Source organism: Saccostrea echinata, unplaced genomic scaffold (assembly GCF_033153115.1).
Source record: "Saccostrea echinata isolate AGI-Se365-2 ecotype Australia unplaced genomic scaffold, CSIRO_AGI_Sech_v1 ptg000054l, whole genome shotgun sequence".
Taxonomy (NCBI): Eukaryota; Metazoa; Mollusca; class Bivalvia; order Ostreida; family Ostreidae; genus Saccostrea; species Saccostrea echinata.
Window position 1 is genome coordinate 58,397,355 of NW_026889803.1, and position 25,204 is coordinate 58,422,558.

The following is a 25,204-nucleotide window of genomic DNA, read 5'->3' on the forward strand; positions in this document are numbered from 1 at the left end:
GCTGCTGTCTTGCAGGTTTTCCGATAAGAGTTTATTCATTTCTGTCTGGCATGCGATGATTGGAGGTGTAGTAGACTGATGTAGGGATCTCGAGGAGAGGAGTCGTCGGATTGACCCAATCATAAAGGTGTTCTGAGGACCTATATGGGAGAAATCACTGGGTCAGGGGCCATGGATAGATGGGTGTGTCCTAATGACAGACATTTGGCCCTCAGGGCAAAGTAAGTAAACCTTGATGATAATATTTAATCATGTACATACAGTGTATTTGTGAGATTCAGAATTTATCATGGGAACAAAGAATCATGTCAAATCATTTTTATATGGAGTAAATGGAGTGTTTAATTTCTTTAGCTAATGATTTATGCTTTATCATGATGGAAATGGATATGAACTGGAAATGAAGAATATTGTACATGAATTAATAACAAGCAGAAGTGCTAGAAAGAGGATAGCCATATTTAATAACCATGTAGATGCAGACTTAGACAGGAGATATATGTGCCAGTCATTGAATCAGACATTTCCTCTATATTACACTTAGTTATGCAAGTTTTATAGCTCCATCAGGGGTATTTAATAAGCAGTTTTCAGATCAATGTGAATTCCATTTCCAATAAGTAAAATGCATATTTTGGGATACACAAAGAGTATATTAATTTAATGGAGAAAGTTGAGTTTAAATAATTTCAGAAATCAGTAGAAGTAGATGTTAAAGAATTCTGATAAAAATTAAAATTATACTGTGGTTTTGTCAAGGTCTTCAAAAAATTTAAGTTAAAGACCATGGATTTGATATTTTGGCAGATTGGGAACAGGGTGGTCAGTCCACACCAACAAATTATCTACATTCCACAAAGGGGATCAACTCAGCATGGAAGAACAAGAACACATAATGAATGTCATTGCCAAGGCAGATTACCTTGATCAAGTCGAGCAGGAGAGGATAGGGTAATTATCTCCCTTTTTATTGAAATCAGTCTCGTTTTTAGTAGTTTTGCCAAATGAAAGCAGAAACAGAACTGAATTTTCTATTTCAGTGTGATTATATCATATATAGATTTTGGAGATTCTTTACAGAGATCTACTTGTAATATAAACATTAAAATTGTACACACACACCCCCCCCCCCCCAAAAAAAAAAAAAAAAAAATTGAAGTTAATTTAATTTGTGAAGAAATAAATAGAATTTTTAGTTATTGAATGTGATACCTATTCAATTCCTTTACTATAGTTCTTATAAAAACAAGTTGAAATATTTCTCCTCTCTATCCACACATGTGTATACAGCTTTGTGGTTCTGTGTGTTTCCTTTAGTCATCAATATGTCTTATTGTTCAGGGTGTAGTCTATATGTAAAGCAACATAGGAATCTCTCAGACATTTCAATGGAGACAGATTTCTGACAAGTAATGGGCCAGCTGCTGCCTCTATGCATAATAATCTCAAATCTTTATTGATAGAAAGTCCATCATATGGCAGGGTTTTGACTCTCTGTGGGGACCAATTGTTAGCAGACAGTTTCACTGATTTTCTAACAAAAATAACTGGAAAAGATGATTTAAGTTTTGTAAAAAAAAAAAGCTGCCAATTATAATTGCTGAATTTAGGAAATGTTTTCCTGGTAATTAAGCCTTTGTTGTAAGAAATAAGAATCATTTTAAGTCTTTTTCTAGAGATGACTTACATAAATCTAGGGGTGTATCTGTACTGTGGCTGAAATTTTAAACTAACGTGAATTTGAAAAATTTTAATCGATATCAATGATCAATGCACAATTGAAGTCTCCCTGTTTATCCTACATTTACGAGTATTGTCTTTCTTTCTGATTATCCTTGTAATTATTGGCTTTTGTAAGCTGAGTCATTGAGATGACTGTCTTAAGAGCCTGCTAAGCCACGTGAAGTGTTCATCTCACTCCTTAGCATAGGGTAATTAATTGTCTGTCAACAATTCTCACCTTTGATTTTATAATCACATATTTTTATTGCATGATTTATTACATTTTCAACAGGGATTATACTGTAATTTATCCATTATTTAAATGTGATGTTTTAGAAAAAAGTATTTTTCACAGCGAAAAATATCAGAAGAGTGGCAAAACGTGAGATTTTCATTCCCTTATGAAGAGTTTCAAAGAAAATACTTCCTGTTATAAGATAGAGTAAATAAACCAATCCGACACAGCCTGACTGCCAAAGATTCTCCATATTGTCGTTAATATCCATGTTTACAATTTTCAATCTCATAATACCTTAGCCATGATGTCTCACAACCATTCAACTATGATGTCAAGCTTATGGCACAGGGTACAAACAGACAGAGGCAAAAGGAAAATCAAAGAAAATGTAATGAACAGAATATTCAAAATTTTGTATTTTATTTGGAATTTTTTTCACTCATGAGACAGGATTTTTTTTTATATTTTCAAAAAATTGCACTCATAAAAATATTTTTTAAAAATCCTGTCCCACTCATGAAATAATAAACTCTTGATTCCTACCTACATTTTACACACATATAGGGCCTACATGTAATTCAATATTAATTGAGATCTGGTCATTCAAACTTTTTTTAATGCAAAGTAGAGTACATGTACATGAGTAATTTATCAATAGTTCAAAAACTAGTGTCAATGTTAATTTCTCTTATTTTTAACTCTTTTTGTTTTATAAGGAGGATAGACAATTTCATTCATTGAATTCAGGCCTTAAAACATTAAAAAATCACTGAAGATTTGTTGTCCAAAACAAGAGAAATAGGATAAACAGGGATCAATAAAATAGTTAGTCTAGTACCAAAAATGGTTCTATTTATTTGTGTGTATTTGCCAGTGCTGATCATACAACCCATTTGTCAATGATCACTATGCAGATTTCACAAAACAATAGTGTTTGAACACATACAGTAAACCTATCTCATTCCCACTCATATTGGTCTTTCTTGGTCTTTGAAGAACAGTTATTGTTCAAAGATAAGGTATTTGCTTTGGACAACAAATCTTCATCTATCAGTTCATTTTGTTTTATTTTCTACTTCTATGGATCCATTGTGACACGATTGCAGTGTTTTTCTTTGAAGTTTGCTGTTCTGTATTAGCAATACAGAACGAGACTACAGTGGGCGGAGCTACTTTCCGTTCTGTATTAGCCCTGTATACTGTCTTGTATTAGCCAACTGTTCTGTATCTAAAATACAGCACGGTCTAAAAATAAATCTGATTCAATTTATCAAAAGCACGTACAAATAGTAAATGCTGATTTTTTTCCTATTATAAATTTTGAAGAAATATTTCCTTAGGAATGTAAAATGTCAAAATTTCTCAATCACTTTTAAAAAATTATTCCACACAGAATCTACACGTTATTTCGATCCAAACGAAAAGGAAAATTTGCAATTATGGAAAACATCCTATGTTGGATAAATTCCTGAAAACCTGTTTGCTTTCCCTGCTTTTTGTGTCCCCTTCAAAATAGTAAAGCCAATGGGTTCGAGGATGCAGCATACACTACGTGAAATTCACACCCCCTCCCCCATTTTCCACTCTTCTCGTGCAAACTCAATCAAGTCCATTTTTCAGTTTTTTTTTTAATTTCGCCTTAAATCCTTATCGCTGAAGACTGTCGCACATCTCTTTCACTTCGTTTTTTATGTCGCATTTCAATAAGAAAATAAAAATCTGTAACATCAAAGTCCATCGAAAAACTGTCTGTATCGCCTGTATGTGTATCTAGTTTAACTGAGATTTTAAGACCCCTGAAATAAATTAGAATCAATCTCCATCTACAACAAGGTTAAATTGTCCACCTTATCAATTAAGACTGACTTCAAGTCTGTTACGTCTACCCCGTTGTCAAAACTAATCTGACTAAATCTTACGTTGTCCGTGGAAATATATATAGATAGTTTTCAGTAGACCCAAATTACCAAGAGTTATTTCCCGTTGGCCGCTCATATTCCTTCATTATTCAACCAACTTTAACTTTTTATACTGGCCTTTGTGGGGTAGGAAACATTGTTTTTCTGAAAAATTTACATTTGCTTAAGCCTCCTTTATTTCATTATTTTTATTCTATAAAGGCTTTCCCCCAAATATTTCTGCTACACCCTCTTAGATTTGGTAAGACAAAGAGGAAAAATTACCAGGTTGGACAAAGAGGAAAAATTACCAGGTTGACCACCAAGATGGCGGCCAAGGGAAATGACTTGTAGAGAAAATACGTCATATGAAAACTATCTATACTGCAGATGTATACTCCCCGTCGAGGCCTCATCTACAGAGAGAACAAACGAACTCTGGCGGAAGTTTGGATGCTGCACAGCTATGAAGTGGGCGGTGCTTTTTTTTTGATTGGTCGTGTCACAAATCATTTAGAGAATTCGACAGGTTCTGTAACGTAGATACAAATTTGGGGGTGGAGACTCATGCTACGCACTCGTCCACCCCCAAATTTGTATCTACAATACAGTACCTGTCTTGTTCTCTAAATAATACTTACAGTGTTGCATTATAAGTTGTACCAAATTTATAGTATTAGAGTTATATATCTCTCTTTGATTTCCCAAATAAGTTAAATTTTGCAAAAAAATTCTTATAAATATCAACATAAATATGAAAAATTATTCAAATATGTCAACTTTTCAAAACTGACTTACAGGTAGGCAGAGGAACAATACTATCGTTCCCTTTAAAAGAAAAAGTCATTTAAATATGTTAACTTTTCAAAAATTGACTTCAAGGTAGGTGACAGAACAGTACTGTTGTTCACTGTTCTTCCATAACCAACTACAAAACATTAAGTATCATTTATTTATGTTCAGACAGACAAATGTCAGTCTTGTCCTTTTATATAAAGAGAAGTTGTCCTCTAGAAATTCAAAGAGATCAAATTCTTCTTCTTTGATGTTCGATTGAAATATGCAATTAACTATATTGTAAGTTGGCAAAAATTCTGAGTAATAAATCCAAAATACCAAAATTAGTGCAAGTAACTAGAAAATCAATTTTAAATGAATTTTTAGCTGAAAATATCAGATTTATATGTTGAAAGCAGTACAAGGGGTTATAAAAAAGTTTGTGGACTGGTGCCATAAAATTAAAACCTCCTCAGGTACATCAATGAATTTTTTAAAAATATTTATTCAAAATCATATTTTCTGTTTATAGAATAAACTAAAAGACAAAATTAGTCCATATTATCTTTTTTTAAATGGCACAAAAGATTCAAAGACAGGAGAGATATATTTAATGCTGATTCACGGTCCGTGTGTCCAAAGTCAATCACAAGGAAAAGTAACGTTGCTTGCGTGTGGTAGAAATTGAATCAAACAAGTGGAAGAAGCTGCCAATGTCAACAGAGGATCTTTATCTTAAGTATCTGTCCATTTACAATGTTGTGTTTCGAAATCAGCTGTTCATGAAATATTAAAGTCATATGAACAAAATTGGTTTCAATCTGTATTTAACAATTGGGTATATCGTCAAGAAAGAGTATATTGAGGCAGAAGGAGCAGACATCTAGTCTTAGAACCATTTACATTGTCAAACGTACTAAAAGAAAACGGCAACATGTAATGTCTTTTGAATTTAATGATAAGTTGGCAAATTATTTTAGGAATGACTCTAATTCTTGGCCAAATTATTCGAGTATAACCTGGTTTGGGTCAGTTTAAGCTTTATAATCCGTGAAGCGGATTATAAAACAACGTAAACTGACCCAAACCAGGTTATACTCGAATAATTTGGCCAAGAATTAGAGTCATTCCTTATAATTTAATTTTAAAATCATTAAATAACTATGGGTGTAAAATTTCGTTGCTTTTTATTAGTTCAAATTTGCCGCTCAATAATACAACCATAGTAATGGAAGTGATGGGAAGCGAGGGGAGGTAAAAACTGATACATAGGCCTAGCAGCCTTTTTGATTGTTTACATGTGGTAAGATCGAATTATTGTTTGAAGTTAAAGGTACATTTATTAAATCTGGAATTTTCCATGAATCCCAAGGACTGGAAATGAGAGGATTGTATGGATACAGATGATTCAGCTGGTCGTCAGGGGGGTGTGTCCCCATACCAAACCAGGTTATACAGAAATAATTTGTGTTCCTTTTTGGATATTAACCAATCAAAGGCTAGAATACAAACAAAATTAAATTATTAATGTGTCAAGCTAAAATTTTCAACACTTCTTGATTTTTTGTGGTTTTATATTCCTTCTGAATTTTGTAATCACACAGCCTATATAGTATTAATTTTATTGCATCAGTCCACAAACATTTTGATAACCCATGGTATCCTTAGTTTTGTAAAAGGACAGTGTAAAAAATAGTCATAATACTGAAATAAAATATTGTATAAAAAAAACATAATTCAGGGTTAAAAATAATATGATTTACATGTATAGAATAAATTTTGAGGGAATTTTTTTGTATTGTATCATTAGAATAAATTAGCTTGACTGTACCCAGAAGATGTCAGACTTGGAAAAAAAATCTGTGGATGACTGTATTAACAATTATCCATTGGACATTCCATGATAATTGATAGCAAATGACATTTCTGTTTCATTGGTACCCATTTTTTTGTACAATTTACTACATCAGTTTTGATTATGGGACGTAATTGACGTCAAAATTATATGTGTATTAACTTCATGTTTATTTGAAAATCGATGGAAACAATCGATAAGCATGATAATGGACCACTGCATCTTCAAAGAATCCTTTGTAAATTGAAGCAGAATTTTGTCCAGACCTAATCAATTTCCATTAAATTTGTGCAGTGTCTGATGGATGTTACCAAGATGAAAATTAGACTGAAATTGATTTATTGAAGACTTTCTGATATTTTGGATAAGGACAGACACAAGAATGTTGTGGTTACATCATAATAAAATGTTTGGAAATGTATTGATTCAGAAGATTTGTCTGTGGACAGTTCAGTCAAGTTATAATGGAAATGGAACTTGCATCAGTAGACCTTGTATTAATTTTTTTTATAGATAATTTAGCATGTACAAATAGTTCATTTCCCATAAAGTATCTGTTAAAAGCTGATTGTAACTTTTAATATATGGAGAAATTTGATATATAAATTAAGTGTTTGCTAAACAGATATCCCTGTATAAAGCTTTTAACTGATACAATGTATCTGATAAAAATACATTTCATTTAATATTTCTAATGGTCTGACAATTAGTGATTACTTACAATGGCTTACAAGCAATAGTCTATATAAAAGCGCATAGCCTCAGCCAATGCATCCCTGTATCTATTGAATAAATATCATACCATAAGGCATAGCTAGGTGAATAAATTAAAAACCATATGGCATAGGTCAGTAGATATAAACCATATGGCATAGGTGAATAAATATATATCATACGGCATAGGGGAATAAATATATACCATATGGCATAGGTGAATAAAGATTTACCAATTGGCATAGGTAAAAAAAATATGTATACCTTAAGGTATAGGTGACTAAATATATACCATATGGCATATGTTAGATATATAACATAAGACACAGGTAAATAAATTTACATGTATACAATACAGTTGAACTTTGGTATCTCGAACACAGACATCTCGAATACCATGCATATGTCGAAGTGATTTTGAAGTCCCATCTGCTTATTCCTTGAGTATTTTACCCTGGTTATCTCGAATCCTCGGTTATCTGGAAGTATTTTCTCAGTCCATTCAAGTTCGAGATAACGAGGTTTGACTGTATATAATAGGTGAATAAATATATACCATATGTGAAAAATATACCGTATGACATAGATGCTCAAGGATTTCTTAGTTGTTCAGTGGAACATGAATTGACTAAAATCTATGAACATCTTGCTATCCAAATCCTGCTAATTTATATAATATGTAAAAAAGAAATTCCAATATTCCTGATTTGAAACAATTCATCATTACAATTAAAATTCTGACAATGTACTAAATCATATTCCAATGTCAATTGCTGATATTTAAGGAAAATAAATGACTGTTGAGTGAGCTACAGCGCAGATCCTTGGAATATAATTATTTTTGCTGTTCATTATAAATCTTGATGTTACGTACCCATTGGAAAGATGTCTGAGAGAGAACTTGATCTGTACAAAAGATTGTATTTATGTATGCCATGCCATGAATATGGCTGGAGTATAGTGTTTGTCATGTCTGTCTTCTGTCCATTGGTTTATGTTTCTGTCTTTTGTCCTTCTATCTGTCCATCTGTCACTTTTTGTGTTAGCTCTATTTCAAAGTGCAAAATTCATGCACTGATACATGCTGTTTAGAGAAATTTAAATGTGTCAAGTTTTTGACCTTGACCTTTCCCTATGACCTTTAAATCACTGTTCCTCCTTTTGTGTTTACCTCAGTTTCAAAGAAATTGCTCAAGATGTTTTCATCAATTTTTTTACACTGACAAAAGTTAGTTGGAGCATTTCAATAGTGTCATATAATTTCTGACCTGATATTCCCTAGGAAATTCACCTTTTTCCTCATTATGCTCTAACATCATCTTAGTGAATTCCATTTACAGGATTATTTTATACAGCTCCATACTCAAATAAATCTCTGAGAGATCAATTCAACCAGACCTATTAAAGAAATGATATATAATCATAAATTTTCCATGTACATATAGAGAGACAATATATCATTTAGCTGTAAGATTAAGATCAGGGTGATTCAACACCATGACTGCATACTCTGCAACAAAAGGCAATAACTGTGCTACAGGTGTCAGATCTGTTTATGAAAAAAAGATCTTCTTTCATCATATTTTACCCTTAGATCAGACCAAAGAAACTGTGTGCACCATTTGATGGAACATTCGGACATATTTCTAGTGTATTATGGATTTTATTATATTTCGGGAAATACATGAGTAGAGTTAATTTGAAAATGCTTGTATATTTATTCTGTAGTCGTTTGGTGGAAAAGCTAGACAACATGAAGAAGAATGCCATGGGGAATGGAACCACCCAGTGTATCCTGTGTGGGGATGAGTTTGGTCTGCTGGGGGCGAGTCCCACTCACTGTGATGACTGTAAAAATGTGAGCATTACCATCTTAAGATAGAGGATACAGATACAACAAAATAAATACAGTTGAACTTCGGTATCTCGAATACCATGGATATATCAAAGTGATTTGGAAGTCCCAAACCCTTATTCTTTTTTACCCAAGATATCTCGAATCCTCGGATATCTCTCAGTTCCATTGAGTTTGAGATAACTAGGTTTGACTGTACCTGAATTAAATTGTTTATTAATAATTGATTTTATTCTAAAGTTTTCTGATTTCTGGTTTAGCTACTGTTAGTATTATAAATATTTAATTCAACATGTTATTTCACTGATGAGCTGTTATGCTCAAAGTTAGTAAAGAATTAAAATGATATTATTAACGTACTATTTTTGCATTGGAAGTTTATTGTTTTGCTAAAAAAAACTTGTTCATAATTGATAAACTGGTAAACTTTTTCTTTATTTCTCGAGGGAAAGTAAACAACTATATACAGCTGTACATGTATTGATTAAATATGCTGCTAATTAACTCATTCTCAGATTTTTTGGTATTTGTCACATAATATTGGATAAGACTATACTTTCAGGCTGTTTGTACAAAGTGTGGAATAGACACCTTTAATAGCAATAAACAGCAGCTGTGGCTATGTAAAATCTGCAGCGAATATAGAGAGGTTAGAATTGTTTATCACCTTACTTAATTTGACGTTTAAAAAAAAAAAATTGATAAGTGAAAGATTGACATATTAAGTCTTTATCACCTTACTTAATTTGACATTTCTAAAAAAAAAAATTGATAAGTGAAAGATTGACATATTAAGTCTTTATCACCTTACTTAATTTGACATTTTTAAAAAAAAAAATTATTAAGTGAAAGATTGACATATTAAATCTGCTTGAATACTGTTTAGGTTTTATTTATGTTGTTTACATGATATAAAGAGATCCCCAAATTCATGTCCCCCATGAAATGTTAAAATTTCATACTACAGAGTTATATTGCTTCTTCAGCCATGAAATCAAATTCTCAAGAACCAATACTTTTCCCTCAAACCACAAAAAATTTGACCCCACAAAAATAAGTGATATTACAATTCTAGTAATTTAGGAACAAACTGCTATACTTGCCAGACATGTAGAGATCATTTTATCTAGGAATATTTTATGCATTTATCTCTCTGTTGTTGAACGTATGCTCAGGAGTTCTTCATACAAACACAACAAATTAATAAAGCTTATTAGAAAAAAATTGAAATACAGCTTTTGTTGGAGTTGGAGGAAACATTCTAAGATCATGTTATTATTTTATTACACATGGACAAAACCTTCCTAGATAAAAATGAAGGTAGTTTGAAGTTCACAATGAGATCCAATCCAGATCCAATCCAGGGATACATTGAAGAGTGTAACTCCTATATAGCTTCCACATTGTGCAATTAAATTGAAGGATATGCCCCCTAGTTTTGACCTAGGGAAAGCTTGTTAAAAAAAAAATACCAAATCCAAGATGGACCACTTTGCATCACACTTTTATTATGCAAGTATTTATACATTTATTATCTGATGTTGTTTCCTCCTTAAAATTTCTACATTAAAAGCAGGGATGCTTGGGATAGACTTCATGTGTGTGATTTCTTTCTTTTTCCACTCCACAAACATGAGAGGGAATCTGTAGCTAGCATAAATAACCCACAAGCATAAATTTTAATACTTATTGTATTGCATCATGTTAGTAAAAAGAATCATTCAATATTTTCACCTAGGTTTGGAAAAGATCGGGAGCCTGGTTTTTCAAAGGAATTCCAAAATATGTAATTCCAGAGAAAAAGTCTGAAATTTCCAAAATTGGAGGTCATAAAGGTCAAAGAGAGCTGCGGGGTTCCCTGAGATCTCGACCAGGATCGGGCAGAGGTTACAACACATGGAGCAGGGGAAGGGCAAGTCATGGTGAGGCATAGAGAAATAGTTGGAGGGGGGGGGGGGGGGAGGAGGACAGACTATATTAGACTAATGATAAAATTATTGTATTTTAGCAAGTTACGGGGAGAGCAGTGAGCAGGAAACATCCAGTAGCTCAGATGACGAAGTTAGCATTGGGAAAAGAAAGGCAGTCAAACGCTCAGGTGACTCTGGAGGTGAGAAGAGTATCTCAATATTGGTGGTTGGGATAAGGTTTGATTCTGAAACAGCTACCAGAATACTGAGGCCCCTTCCTCTTATGATTATTGGGCCTCCCATTTTTAAGTCAGTTTCTATGAGCTGCATGTGCCTCATGCATTATATTCAGTTAGAGTATATTTGATTTTGAACTCATTCTACCCTACAAAAGATTGGTTTATATTTTGTGTTTCACTGTGGTTTCTGTATTCTGTAGAATAGTTTCAGATTTATGTTCTTATTTCTTATGACAGTACAGAAATCAATCATTTCTGTTCTATTTTGTACATGTTAATTTCTTCTCAGTTTTAATTTAAAAAAGTGTTGTATTTTAATCATATCAGTGAACATCAGGAAATATGAATTCTATAGAAAATGAAAGAAGAAATTTCTGATTTTATAACAACAACTTAGAAATATCAGTCTAAATTCTCTCAGGCCTGAATAGGTCAGTTTATTAGATTTTTGTCTGACCAAGTGATCATTGTGTTAACAAGTTCAATCCAGATGTATAATCTTTTTTTTTTAATAAAAAAAATTCTTTCAAAAATTAAATACAATAATATTAAGTATGACATTTTTTGGGAAATTACCAGGTACTCTTGTGTTTATCTTGATGTTTACAGGAAAACTAAGATTGGTGTGATGTATATGTTCTTGGTCTCTTTGAAAACATTGTACAGTAAAATACGCTTATAGTGAAGTGCCAAGGACCAACAATTTTTATTTGTTATAAATATAATTCATTTTAGCAATTCAGTTCACAAAAGGTTTTAAACTATGTGGAATGAAAGTCACTTTTCTATAAGCGTAAATTCATTATAAGCATGCTAGCTATAACTGGTTTTACTGTATATTGTGTAAATATTAGTGATCATTTATCATGCAGTTTGTTACGTGGCAAAATAAATTTTGTTGAATTTTCAGAAAGTGACAATATCAGTATAACTAGTTCCACTAGTGGTCAGTATTACAGTAGCCATGTGAACAAGGACCAGCGCCCGAGTATCACCAGTAGTAACTATTATGGTGGACATCTTAGTGCTACAGAGAGTAGTCGTGGTGATGATCTCCATGACGACACAGACAATGAAAGTATTGGAGGTAAGGCAAAAAACATTAGTAATATGATAACCTTTTAACACTTTCTTTACAAGAAGATGGCAACTTTAACTGATTTTCCTTGCTTCAGTACTAAGTATTTAAAAGACTGAATTTAAGCTCTACTAAAGCTTGATAGCACACTTTGTAAACTGTTTGAAATTTACTACTGGATCTGTGCTTCGTAGTAATTTTACATAGCTGCATTTTTCAAATCACAAAAAATGAGTCCACTAACAAAACATACTAAATCAAGGATCTGTTCTAATAAGGAGTCTTAATTCAGGGCTAGGTTTCCTATTATGTTTGTTTTTCTCTATTGCAAGATTCAGAAAGCAGTTTAAAGCTCAGGTGGTCATTTTTATTTTCCACAGTGTATTCTGTGCAGTTATTTATACAATATAACAGCATTGTTATCTAAAGAATAAATGGTTTATGATAGTTGAAATGAGACTGCATAAAAAAATAGACTTCCTGTTGTGGTATCTTTTGTCAACATTTGAGTTTTTCCCTCCATTGTGAAGGAGAACCTACTAGATAGCCATCACAATAAGCTTCGGACTTCAGTGTATAAATATAGACAGATGATATATCCTTTCATTTGGCTGAAATCTCCCAAACCTGAAGCACTAAAAGAACATCATGTTTTCATGCATGTACTGTTGACAAATCAGAAAATACTAATGTTGTTATTTTTATCATTCTCTGTTCTATCACTGATACTGCACATGGTCTCATAATGTATAATACTTGAAGTAGGAACTCTGACTTTTGTCAGAGTAAGTTATCAAACTGAAGTTTTATTTACCAAGATGTTCATGTAATAAAACATAACTTGTAAGGATGTGAAATTTTGTCAATAATTCATTTTCAAATATTTGCATTTTCAATCTTCTTCATCCAAGATACAAAAAAACAAGTAATAAAAAACTTAATTTCTTCATAAAGCTTTTGGTTCATCAATAGGCGTGGTTAGGTAGGGTGGGTAGGAGAGAGAGAAGTGGGCAGGGCTTTGACTGATCATATGAATTTACTGAATCATGCAAATATAAGAAATAACTGTCTGAATTTTTTGTTTTATGATGATGATCAAGCAATTGGATTGCTTGATAATTTTATGCATAAATGCCTTTGGTGAGGTGGACATGTATTCTTGGGCCTCTTCATACCTTGAAACAACGAAAATTAAACCACCACGAAAATTAGTGATTTCACAGTATACATCTATTTTTTTTTTAAAATGAATTGTAAGAAAGTTTTCCAGTGTAAAAATATTAAAGTGTTTTTGCAGATGGTACATGTGTATTAAAAAACTGACAAGAAAGAAGAGGTGGGAAACATTTCAAATAGACATAAACAAAATCATTTCCCAGTTCTTATTTATTTGAAAAAACTTGAGATTCTTTGATACAGAAATGTATTCTCTGCACAAATGTGAATGTTTTATTTATATAAATCTAAGACGTACTGATATATACATGACCTTGAGAAGGTAATCAGAGTGTTTAAAATATCTGAAGACATTTTTAAAATTTAAGATTTTTCTCTTTAACCTAGCTTGCATGTATTATTTATTCTCATTTCTTATATGACTTACCAAATCTCCAAATACCATTTATTGAGATCTTGAATAACAGTGCATGATGTCAGATATGACCTTATTGAGGTCTTAAAAATAGCAGGGTACTATAAATGTGGATATTTACGCATGTTGTTAATTATGCAAATTAGAAGCAAGAATATTATATGTGGGTAATTTATGTGATACTAATTGGATTATATTTTTAAAACTTAATAAAATGAATATTAAAACGTATAGATACGTGGGGGGATATTTAAGTGAAAGCTTTCTTATCACGTTTTTAGCATAAATAACCTTGTTTATAGTATATGTTTTTTATAAAAATTTTATCATGTCAGATTTGACCATTTATGGGCTTGCACAAAAAAATCACACAGGCTGTTCAGATTGCAGACAGATAGATATACAACCTATGTTAAGAGAGAAATCGGAATTAGGCAGATATAGGAAAAAAAATTCATAACAGTCTACTCAATCTTTTCTGTACTAAACTTCATGTTTTACCACATATTTTGCTAATTGCTTCTGTATTTCTCCTGTTTTCCCCCTCCCTGTGATTTCCTGTGGTGGTGGTCTTACGTCTTCTTTATTTTGTTGCTTTCGTAGGCATTTCCTCCACTCCACGACATCACCATTCTTCTACCCCCCAGAGTCAGCCTGCTCGGGACAATCGTTACCGATATCATTGACCTAAGCTTCACCATGACTGTGACCCGATCTTCTTACCTGTTGGACAGCTTAGTCTTTGATGTGTTTTATATTTCCTTGATCATAGTCTGACTGCTATAATTATTTTTAACTGTCTTGGTCTAGCTGATATTATGTGATAGATTCAGTGGAGGAGGATATTTAGGAAACAAGATTTCAAAGTTCAACTGGACAAATTGATTCATCTTTTCCTTGATCTGAAATGTCATATTATGCAATCTGAGAATTTATTTGTAGAAAATTGTGACATATATGCTTCATTTAAAATGGGAAAGAATGATTTAAATATTGATATTGCTCCTAATTGCAAATTAAAATGATTCAGAATTTTTTTTATATCACAATTAAAGCTTAAATATACCAAGAAAATACAATTTCTATTTGACTTTCCACATGTGATTAAGTCAAGCCAGAGGTAGTGTATGGAAACAGTCTGTGGTCAGTGTCTGTTGTACTTTTAATCTGTGTTATGTAGCTAGTTAGTCTGTGTTATTATCCTGTATTCATCTTCTATGAATTCCTTTGTATTTTCTAGTCTTTTTAACCAACCCCTGCTACCCTCCTTACTCCATTTTTGTTACCCCCTGTAGCATGTTTGCAATCAGCAAAACACACACAATATCTAAGCTCAGCACACATTACAGGTAGATATAACAGGTAGATATAACAGAGAACATGATATCCTTGCACTGCTTTATGTTTAAAAAAATATTTTTTTACCTCACAATTTTTTATTTGTTCAATTAGTGCAATATATATAATTCTGTTTATATTACTAAACTGCAAAAAATTGTAAACTCTGGATGTGTCCAAACTGAATTTTCCTAACAATTAACACTTGCTTTAATTAGTTTCTTTTTACAACTGTAATATCCTCTGGTTACGGTATAGTCTCTTGTTGATTAAAATGTAAAATTCTTACAGTTTTGTCTTATAACCCACTCCTCATTGAGCTGACAGGATTTGGGTAAGAGGAAATGTGGGTGACGAGATGTAATGGATCAAATATGCACTCAGTCAGAGAAAAGCTTTAAAATAGCAAGAAGAAATTGTGTACATGAAAAATTTCTCTGTGTAGAATCAAAATTGTTTTATGAATGTTGTCACGAAACTAATCATATAGTATACAACCTACTAATTCACTTTAATACGTACCTTTTGAGATTGATAGGCAAATTATTTTGTCATGTATCTTGCAATGTATTGTGATAAATTACTAATGCATTGAATATCTAAGAGAAACTGTTATAAAATTATTCACTTCTTACATGTTTAAGAAAAATATCATATTTTTAAAGGTGCATACATATTTTTTTTCTTAAAAATTGAAATAAAGTGTAAGTTACTCCTCGTACTAGTATTAGTGACAATCGTGCAATATTTTTGATTTATATTTCAATTTAAGGCTTAGATTTTGTACATTTGTCTTGTTGAATAAATCTTTTGAATTTTTGCAGCAGTGCTTTTTTATCAATACAGAATTGGAGGATGTATAAATGTTTTTGGTATTTTTCACATAAAAGAACTAGATTCACTTTATGCATAAAATGGTCCTGACTATATCAATATAGAGACTTCATGCTTTCATGACCTTTAAAAAAGTTCCCTCTGAAAATCCATGTATTGATGACTGTGCGTAAAGACAAACAGTAGTTTTTGCATTTTATGAGAAAAGGGTGTTTTGGAGTAAATTCATTAATTCAACAAAGAATTGAAATACATGTATGAGCACATTTCTCGAATCAAAAAATGAAATGCGTATAATGAAATTATGAACAATATTACTGAATCAGAATATTCTTGTAATTTTTTGATTGGAAGTTGTGATTAATTTAAAACATTGAAAAACAGCTTAAAATATTGGCTTTTTTTTTGGAAGAAGCTTTATGAACAGAAATAGGAGCAATGACACAATTCATGGCTTTTATAGCAAGGAAATTGTATCATTTTTAATAGATATATAGTCAAGATGGTGTAGTGCTTTATTCACTAAAACAAAAGACATAATTTGATTTTTCAGAGTTTTACAGAAAGAAATAAGGCCTTTGGTAAACCATATTCTTTTTTGATAACTTTAAAATAAGAAGTACAGTAAACATCTTTTATAACGTATCTCAGGGGACTGTGATAAATCCTACGTTATAACTGGTGTACGTTATAAACGGAGACCGGAAGTACTCAGTACCTTTACCGTAAACAGTTTTCAAACTGCTAGTGTGTTATTAATATTTAAAAGTATGTGTACATTGTAAATGATTTACAAGTATATTTGGTTTCGTTTTTTATATTAAGAAAGATTGATATTCAGTAACATTTTATTTATTTATTGTCAGATCATATAAAAAGTCCGTAATGTTTGTCTGTTTGGCCTGAGGACATTTATTTACAAAAGTCTCCAGAGTTCCCAGAGTCGTGAAAACTTCCGACTAATGCCCTTTGATCGTCTGGGTAGATAGTATGCACGTGTCAGGCACGGCCTTGTCATCCTCGCTGTCGTCGCGGTCTACTGATATTGAATCACTGTATTTTCCTTTCACTTGTTTATTATATCATTTTCAGTTTTATTGCTATTTACTGACTCAAGGATGATTTTTTATTATGATTTATTATGAATACATCTACTCGATGAACTTTATTCAAACAATTTATTATAAATACATCTACCTGAAACAACAAAGAAACCTCGTTAGAAAAACACCCATTAGGGAGAAGCTATGAAGTCAACAAACCGTGACTAATCCGCAGTCCCTGAGCTGATAGAAAAGGTGTGAAACCAGGTGTCAGAATACGTTATAAGAGGTGTAATTATGTAACGGGACCAAATTTCTAATACTTTATAAGCGATACTACGTTATATACAAATACGTCGTAAGCGGTGTTTTTTCCAATGAAATATATAGACACTTTGCCGGGACTACGGAATGGCTACTTTACATCCGGAGATACTTTATAACCGAGTACGTTATAAAAGAAGTTTACTGTATACAAAAACAATTTACAGAAATTGACTACCACATGAAAACTGAATATTATCAGAAGTATACAAAAACGATTTACAGGAATTGACTAGCACATGAAAAATCTCAAAACTGAATATTATCAGAAGAATACCCCCCCCCCCCCAAAAAAAAAACAATGAAGAAAGTAGGTTAATGATATGCATTATGAATAGATATTACTCTACATTAGACATTTACTTATAATGATGTGTAATGAACAATACAGCTTTGTTTTACTGTATTTGTTAAGTGTGTGAATTCTTTGAAAATTAGGGTACTTTTATCAGTTGTAGGTTGTCTGTCATCTGATCATAAAACATAAGACGCATTAGACATGTCCAAACACTAGACTGTTTGAATGTGTGCCAACACAAAGTAGTATTAAGATGTTTATATTTACTGAAAAGTTGTGATGAAAATTAGGAGACTTGATATTGATGAAACATTGCCCCTTACTCTCTGGAACAAAGTCACAGAGAGAAGTTCTTGGAAATAAGATTTGAAACATTTGTAAAATTAAGAATTATTTACAACAGAAACATTAAACAGAAAATACACATCATCAATGAGATGCCATTATTGATTTTGGTATGTTCATTAAACTTTGCAATTGATTACAAACTACTTAAATAGTTTCATCAGCAGAAAACGACTTCCAGCATTCTCTAATCTAGTATCTCTCTTCCTACGCTCGTAATCACACATTTCTTGGAGTAAGGACTGCCTTAACATTAAATGACATTTATAGCTTTATTTTTCAGTTTGAATAATCATGTTGTTTTTGCTCACTTTAGTTTAACCAAATGTTTTATGATAGTTATATAATTAATGTAGGGATATAATGTTTGCATGGTTTCAAAAAAATTTTGTTTTAAGATAAAAGTACACATTTATTAGCTGTTTAATGAGAGATGATGTTGAGAATTGTTTTTTTTTATAGTGCATCCTTTTAGACATGGTCTTTTATACAAGACTACATAACATTTCAAGCAGCTGAGAGTCTTAATTAGCATTAAAATACTGATATTTTCATTTTTAGCTATACATAAGCTTCCTTTTTTTTATTAATTAAAAATCAATTCTTTTATACTCCTAGATTTATTGTAACATTTTGGAAGAATTCATCCAGGTTATGCATTTCATTCTTTGTTATCTTTCTTTTTTATATTGTATGTAAGTTAATCATATAAGTATTTTATTATTAATCATAGAAATGATATGTAAAGTTGTTAATCAAATTCATTTTAAAACTTAGTTGTGAGTCATCATGGAACAAATAGGGCACATGATCACCATCCTCCAACCAGACTTGTTGATGAGGCAGATATTGATGATGCTTTTACCAAATATGGAAATAACCACACCCATTCAGAGGACCATGAAGATAACCTATCTTCTCCTGAAAGTCCTACTGGGGGTAAGGGAAAGAATTGGAAGTTTGAATTATATGACTACTCATACATGTATGTCTAAAAGGACACTTTTTAATTTTTTAGACTATTTATCTTCAGATAGACAAATTTGGCTGTTGTCTTTCCACGGCCTTTACTGTATCACTGAAATGTTTCATTTGATATTTTAGGATCGTTGGGAAGTCTAGAGATGTCTCTACTTTATGATGCTAACAACAATGCTCTTCATTGTACCATTGTCAGGGCCAGAGTGAGTACATGGTACCATTGTCAGGGCTAGAGTGAGTACATTGTACCATTGTCAGGGCCACAGTGAGTACATTGTACCATTGTCAGGGCCACAGTGAGTACATTGTACCATTGTCAGGGCCACAGTGAGTACATTGTACCATTGTCAGGGCCACAGTGAGTACATTGTACCATTGTCAGGGCCACAGTGAGTACATTGTACTGGTGTTCTTGTCAGGGCCAGAGTGAGTACATTGTACCATTGTCAGGGCCACAGTGAGTACATTGTACCATTGTCAGGGCCACAGTGAGTACATTGTACTGGTGTGATTGTCAGGGTCAGAGTGATTACATTGTACTGGTGTGATTGTCAGGGTCAGAGTGAGTACATTGTACTGGTGTGATTGTCAAGGTCAGAGTGAGTACATTGTACTTGTGTGATTGTCAGGGTCAGAGTGAGTACATTATACTGGTGTTCTTGTCAGGGCCAGAGTAGTACATTGTACTTGTGTGATTGTCAGGGCCAGAGTGAGTACATTGTACTGGGGTTCTTGTCAGGACCAGAGTGAGTACATTGTACTTGTGTTCTTGTCAGGGCCAGAGTGAGTACATTGTACTTGTGTGATTGTCAGGGACAGAGTGAGTACATTATACTGGTGTTCTTGTCAGGGCCAGAGTGAGTACATTGTACTTTTGTGATTGTCAGGGCCAGAGTGAGTACATTGTACTGGGGTTCTTGTCAGGACCAGAGTGAGTACATTGTACTTGTGTTCTTGTCAGGGCCAGAGTGAGTACATCGTACTTGTGTGATTGTCAGGGTCAGAGTGAGTACATTATACTGGTGTTCTAGTCAGGGCCAGAGTGAGTACATTGTACTTTTGTGATTGTCAGGGCCAGAGTGAGTACATTGTACTGGGGTTCTTGTCAGGGCCAGAGTGAGTACATTGTACTGGTGTTCTTGTCAGGGCCACAGTGAGTACATTGTACCATTGTCAGGGCCAGAGTGAGTACATTGTACTTGTGTTCTTGTCAGGGCCAGAGTGAGTACATTGTACTTGTGTTCTTGTCAGGGACAGAGTGAGTACATTGTACTTGTGTTCTTGTCAGGGCCAGAGTGAGTACATTTTACTTGTGTTCTTGTCAGGGCCAGAGTGAGTACATTTTACTTGTGTTCTTGTCAGGGCCAGAGCGAGTACATTTTACTTGTGTTCTGTATATGTTTTTGTTTTTCAGAATTATTTAGAAAGAATATAAGAAGAATATAGTGTATATGTTAATTTTTAGCCTCATGTTTTATTGATTACTATTTCTTTAATCCATGTGACAAAGAAGATATGGTTGCAATTAATAATGCTAAACAATTACATTCAAGCAGGGGGGATTGTGTACTTGATATTGTTATTTCAGAGAACTCTTGTGAGCAATTTAATTTGATCTTATTTACCTGTTGTAGGGACTTAAGGCTATGGATTCTAATGGTCTATCTGATCCTTATGTCAAACTTCATCTACTTCCTGGTGCCAGTAAGGTAAGGGGGTTATAGGTAAAACAAACAAGGGGAGAAAACTCTTGTAACACACCAGGTGTTGTTATGCTGTTGCAGTACATTTTGATGTATATTATGCCTAGTATGTTTTAATTTAGAAAAAAAAGAATATATTTACAGGACACTGCAGATGGAAATAAAATATTATTATAAAATATTATATATATATATATATATATATATATATATATATATATATATATATATATATATATATATATATATATATATATATATATATATAATTCTTAATTTCATTATTTTATTTTAAGTCAAACAAACTAAGAACGAAAACAATACACAAGACCCTAAATCCGGACTGGAATGAAACATTGACGTATTACGGCATCACAGAGGAAGACATGATTAAAAAGACTCTCAGGTGAAAAAAATATGAATCCTGTCATTAGTAACTTTTGATAATTAAATCTCCATATCTTTTGAAAATGAAGAGTTCAGTTTGTTTCCTTGATGCAAGGCTTGAAAAAGGTTTCAAGTGAAGACTTTTATGAGATCTTATGTTGTTTTTTTGGAACTAAACTATGCTTTTATGCTTTATTCATAATTTTTTCAGCATACAAAAGTTTAAAATTTACTAAATATTTAGGCAACTTTAAAATTTTGTTTAAAACTATAATTTATTCCCTGACAGATTAGCTGTACTAGATGAGGATGCCTTTGGGTTTGATTTTATTGGTGAGACGAGAGTTCCTCTAAAGAGGCTACAGCCTCATGAGACCAAACACTTCAATGTCTGTCTGGAAAAACAAATCCCAGTAAGTGGATTATCCTTTCTATAACTGATCATTATTAATTAGAAGATGTGAAAAGGGAGTTTTCTTTGTAAAATATTTCACAAATTGATTATAGAGTTAAAGTGAATGGAAATTCTGCAGCCCCAACCTGTAGTCATTAGTCGCTGAAAAATATTTTCAGGAATATATATGTTCTTGATCATTAATCTTTTCTTTAAAATTGTTATTTTTAACTCACCTGAGCTTAAAACATTATGCAAACCAATGGCCTCTGAGGCTTGGATGAGGCCATAATAGTGGATCAGCATTTTGTATGAGAATGCTTATTAGGAAATCCCATTAAAAATTTCTCAAAACTAAGAGCCACAGGAACAGGTAGTCTTACTGATATGCTAGCATCCCCACTCTGGTGTAGATTCAAATTATTCAAAACCTTGCCTGAAGATGGGGCTAAAAAAAAGGATCAGATTTTATTATTTTAAAAGAAAAATAAACATTTCTGGTTATAGTTATCTTCTCAAGAACAGAAGTATAATAATTGTTCAAATTTAAATTGTCAAATTTGTCTACAGTGTTTCCAAATCATGACCAATGGGGATGGGGGTCAAAGTTTTACGTAAGGTATAGGGAAAATAAATAAATTCTATTTAGGAAAAAGTGCCTTAATTGAAGTTTTCAAGTACATGTACACATCCATTTGCTAGGAAGATAGTGTAATCCTCTTGTTATGATAAATTGACATGTTTTGTAATAGATCACTGTATTTCCAGACTGACAAGGATGATGACTTACTGTCACATGACAGAGGTAAGATCTTACTGGGGCTGAAATACTCCACGTCCAAGCAGGCTCTAGTGGTGTCAGTGGTCCGATGTGCTGAGTTAGCAGCGTGTGACACAAATGGATACTCTGACCCGTATGTCAAATTGTAAGTACCTGTACTATAATTTCCTTTCTATCAAGAAATTAACATGAAGTCAGCTGATATTAGTATGAATTTGCTGTTAAATTTGCATGTACAGTTGAACTTTGGTATCTCTGTGATACCTGGAATACTCTGGATAGGTTGAAGTGAGTTGGAAGTCCCAAACACTTTTTCTTTTATGTATAATTAACCTCACTAGATATATCTGTTTCTTCTTGACCCCCATTGAGTTTGAGATAATGAGGTTTGACTGTATATCATGGAAATAAATTTTGAGCTACATTTGAATACTGGATTTTAATGTTTAATTCCATTCACGTGTTATCATGGAAAACTAATAAGTATTAATCCTTCACTTTAGGTACTTAAAACCAGACCCAGAGAAGAGGTCCAAGTTCAAAACAGCGGTTAAAAAGAAAACTCTAAATCCAGAGTATAATGAGGTAAAAATTTTAGTTGTTTTATAGAAATTCAAAAAAGGAATATATACAGGTGTGACATTTATCCTCCTTCTTTAAATGTTAGCAAAAGTAGTCATGGTAGCAAGAAAAGCAAATAGTAAACTTTTTAATCATGGGGGCAAAATGGCAAATTATTTTGTCATAGATAATGGAAATTTTCAATAATTTCATTTAAAAAAAGAACAAAAAAAACCCCATAGTTTATCAAATTTGACATTTGAACTTGTAGTATGCAAGGTTTCTTAGTCTCATTTGCACTTACAGGTACATGTATTACATTGATTATATCATTGTACTTATTACAAAACAACAGACTGGACAGGTCAAGGTTTCCCAATATAATTTGGACATACATGTACATGTATCATATTTGTATTGGACTTTAAAAATCTTTGAAATCTGGAATCTATATCCTTGACAGCATATTTTGATGCATATTTTAAAAGATTTTAAGTCTATAAACAATTTACTAGCTTAGAAAATAATAATTATCGATTTCTCATTTAAAGATAGAAAAGGACCTTTGTTAAATATTGGTTCAATAAATATAAACTGACATACATGTATCTTGTGTGACTTTTACAAATTTAAAATTTGTCTGAATTCTTTCAGGAATTTATTTATGAAGTTAAGCATAATGAACTAGCTAAGAAAACCCTAGAGATTACTGTTTGGGACAGGGATATTGGCAAAGCTAATGACTTCATTGGTAAGGCAATCAAGAAAAAAAAATATATAATCTATGTGACATTTCTGTTAATCCCAGACTACTTTAATAAGCAAAGAAAATAAGTTGGTGATGTACTGTAATTCTGTGATGTTTTCAGCTGTTATAGATAAATTTGAATTTTTAGGTGGTGTTCAGCTGGGAATTAACTCTAAGGGTCACCGCCTAAAGCACTGGTATGACACGCTGAAGAACCCAGACCACAAGTTTGAGCGCTGGCACACCCTGGCAGCTGAGCTTGTCCCAGAGGTTTAAATCAGTACCCACCCCTACCCTATTTAATGTTGTGTTGTGAGTTTATTTCTTTATACTGTAATCCTTGCATGCATTCTAGAATGAGTAAATATTTTTTCATGATGTCCAGTTATTGACCCCAAAATATTTTGCTCTTTATTAATTTTATTCACCATTCACAGCTAGTTAATTTGTACTAGTTTTAATTTCTTCTCAAGGTTTAATATTTTCCCCAATGTTTGGATAAAGACATCTTCCTCCATTATTTTTTTATTATAGTTTACAGTAACCCTTGCTATGATTTTAGAATTAATGTGTTCCACAAAATAGTGATTAGTATGAAAATCATCAAGGGATTATATTCATTATTGATTAAGGATTATACTAAATAATCAAATCTAGTCATTGATTGAAAAATGTACTTACATGTACTTCTAATATAGTATGGGGCCAAATTCATTGACAGCAATTTTATGTACATGGATAATGACCCTGGATGAGGTTTTAAAATTTAGGGCACATTATCACTGTAACTTGTTAAATATACATGAACATAAAACAATTTTGTGAGTTTGATATACTTCCAAAATGCAATGTCATACATTAATGATTTAAGATTTTTTTCTTGTGTAAATTTTGTTCGGTGAAAATTTTTCTCAAAATTTAGCAGTATTTTTATATGAGTGGATATTCCTTGAATCAAATGCAAAAAATTAAGGTGATTGCAAATACATAGATAAGTCTTTCTAAACATTAACTGAAGACAGGATGAAAACATTCTGCAATTGTATTTTAGCCTGATGAATACTAGGAGACAGCCTGTCCAGCATACACTACTGAAGACAAGAAGTAGCAGTTCTCCATTGTATATCAGATTTAGTGTACCACTTCACTACACATGTGTATTTTCTCTCAAAGTTTCATGTACAAACATGTACATGTGTACAAGTTATAAAAATAATTGTTAAATTCCTCTTTCGATATCCCACTTTTGTAACAATTTCATACTATATGTCATTCTTCCTGTACCACAGTCTTGTAAAAATGTAATGTACAGGTAAACTTTGATATCTCTAACATCAACATAATGAGGTTTGACTGTAATTGTCTCTGTTTAATTGTACTGGGTCTTTCCTACTAGCAATTTGATGTTAATGAAAAAAAAAATATCAGTTGGTAAAAATTCATTCACTATTTTCTTTTTTTTTTTTAGGTAAATCATTGATTTTTTATTCAATATTTACAAATATTTTTAGTGCAATATTTTTAGTCCAGATTAGGATTAATTAAGTCTGTACTGTTCTTTTAGCTTTAGCTTGTATCTTTCTTAATATA

General features: G+C 32.3%; 1 protein-coding gene across 3 annotated transcripts in view; it reads left to right on the forward strand.

The window, feature by feature from the left end:
• LOC133204695 (rabphilin-3A-like) overlaps nucleotides 1-25,144 on the forward strand; it is a 32,267-nt gene extending 7,123 nt beyond the window's left edge. For 2 of the 3 annotated variants that reach the window (XM_061340438.1, XM_061340437.1), the window contains exons 2-18: nucleotides 16-221; nucleotides 808-951; nucleotides 8,933-9,062; nucleotides 9,622-9,708; nucleotides 10,798-10,981; nucleotides 11,068-11,169; nucleotides 12,119-12,295; nucleotides 18,837-18,998; nucleotides 19,164-19,243; nucleotides 20,675-20,749; nucleotides 21,040-21,149; nucleotides 21,420-21,543; nucleotides 22,293-22,450; nucleotides 22,809-22,890; nucleotides 23,521-23,617; nucleotides 23,763-23,926; nucleotides 24,666-25,143. In XM_061340438.1, the coding sequence (XP_061196422.1) occupies nucleotides 145-221; nucleotides 808-951; nucleotides 8,933-9,062; nucleotides 9,622-9,708; nucleotides 10,798-10,981; nucleotides 11,068-11,169; nucleotides 12,119-12,295; nucleotides 18,837-18,998; nucleotides 19,164-19,243; nucleotides 20,675-20,749; nucleotides 21,040-21,149; nucleotides 21,420-21,543; nucleotides 22,293-22,450; nucleotides 22,809-22,890; nucleotides 23,521-23,617; nucleotides 23,763-23,890 (1,917 nt within the window). In that variant the 5' untranslated portion in view covers nucleotides 16-144 and the 3' untranslated portion in view covers nucleotides 23,891-23,926; nucleotides 24,666-25,143. Of the gene's footprint in view, nucleotides 1-15; nucleotides 222-807; nucleotides 952-8,932; nucleotides 9,063-9,621; nucleotides 9,709-10,797; nucleotides 10,982-11,067; nucleotides 11,170-12,118; nucleotides 12,296-18,836; nucleotides 18,999-19,163; nucleotides 19,244-20,674; nucleotides 20,750-21,039; nucleotides 21,150-21,419; nucleotides 21,544-22,292; nucleotides 22,451-22,808; nucleotides 22,891-23,520; nucleotides 23,618-23,762; nucleotides 23,927-24,665 lie in introns of all 3 variants that reach the window. The other variant, XM_061340439.1, reaches the window with a different exon arrangement.
• Nucleotides 25,145-25,204: the final 60 nt, after the last annotated feature.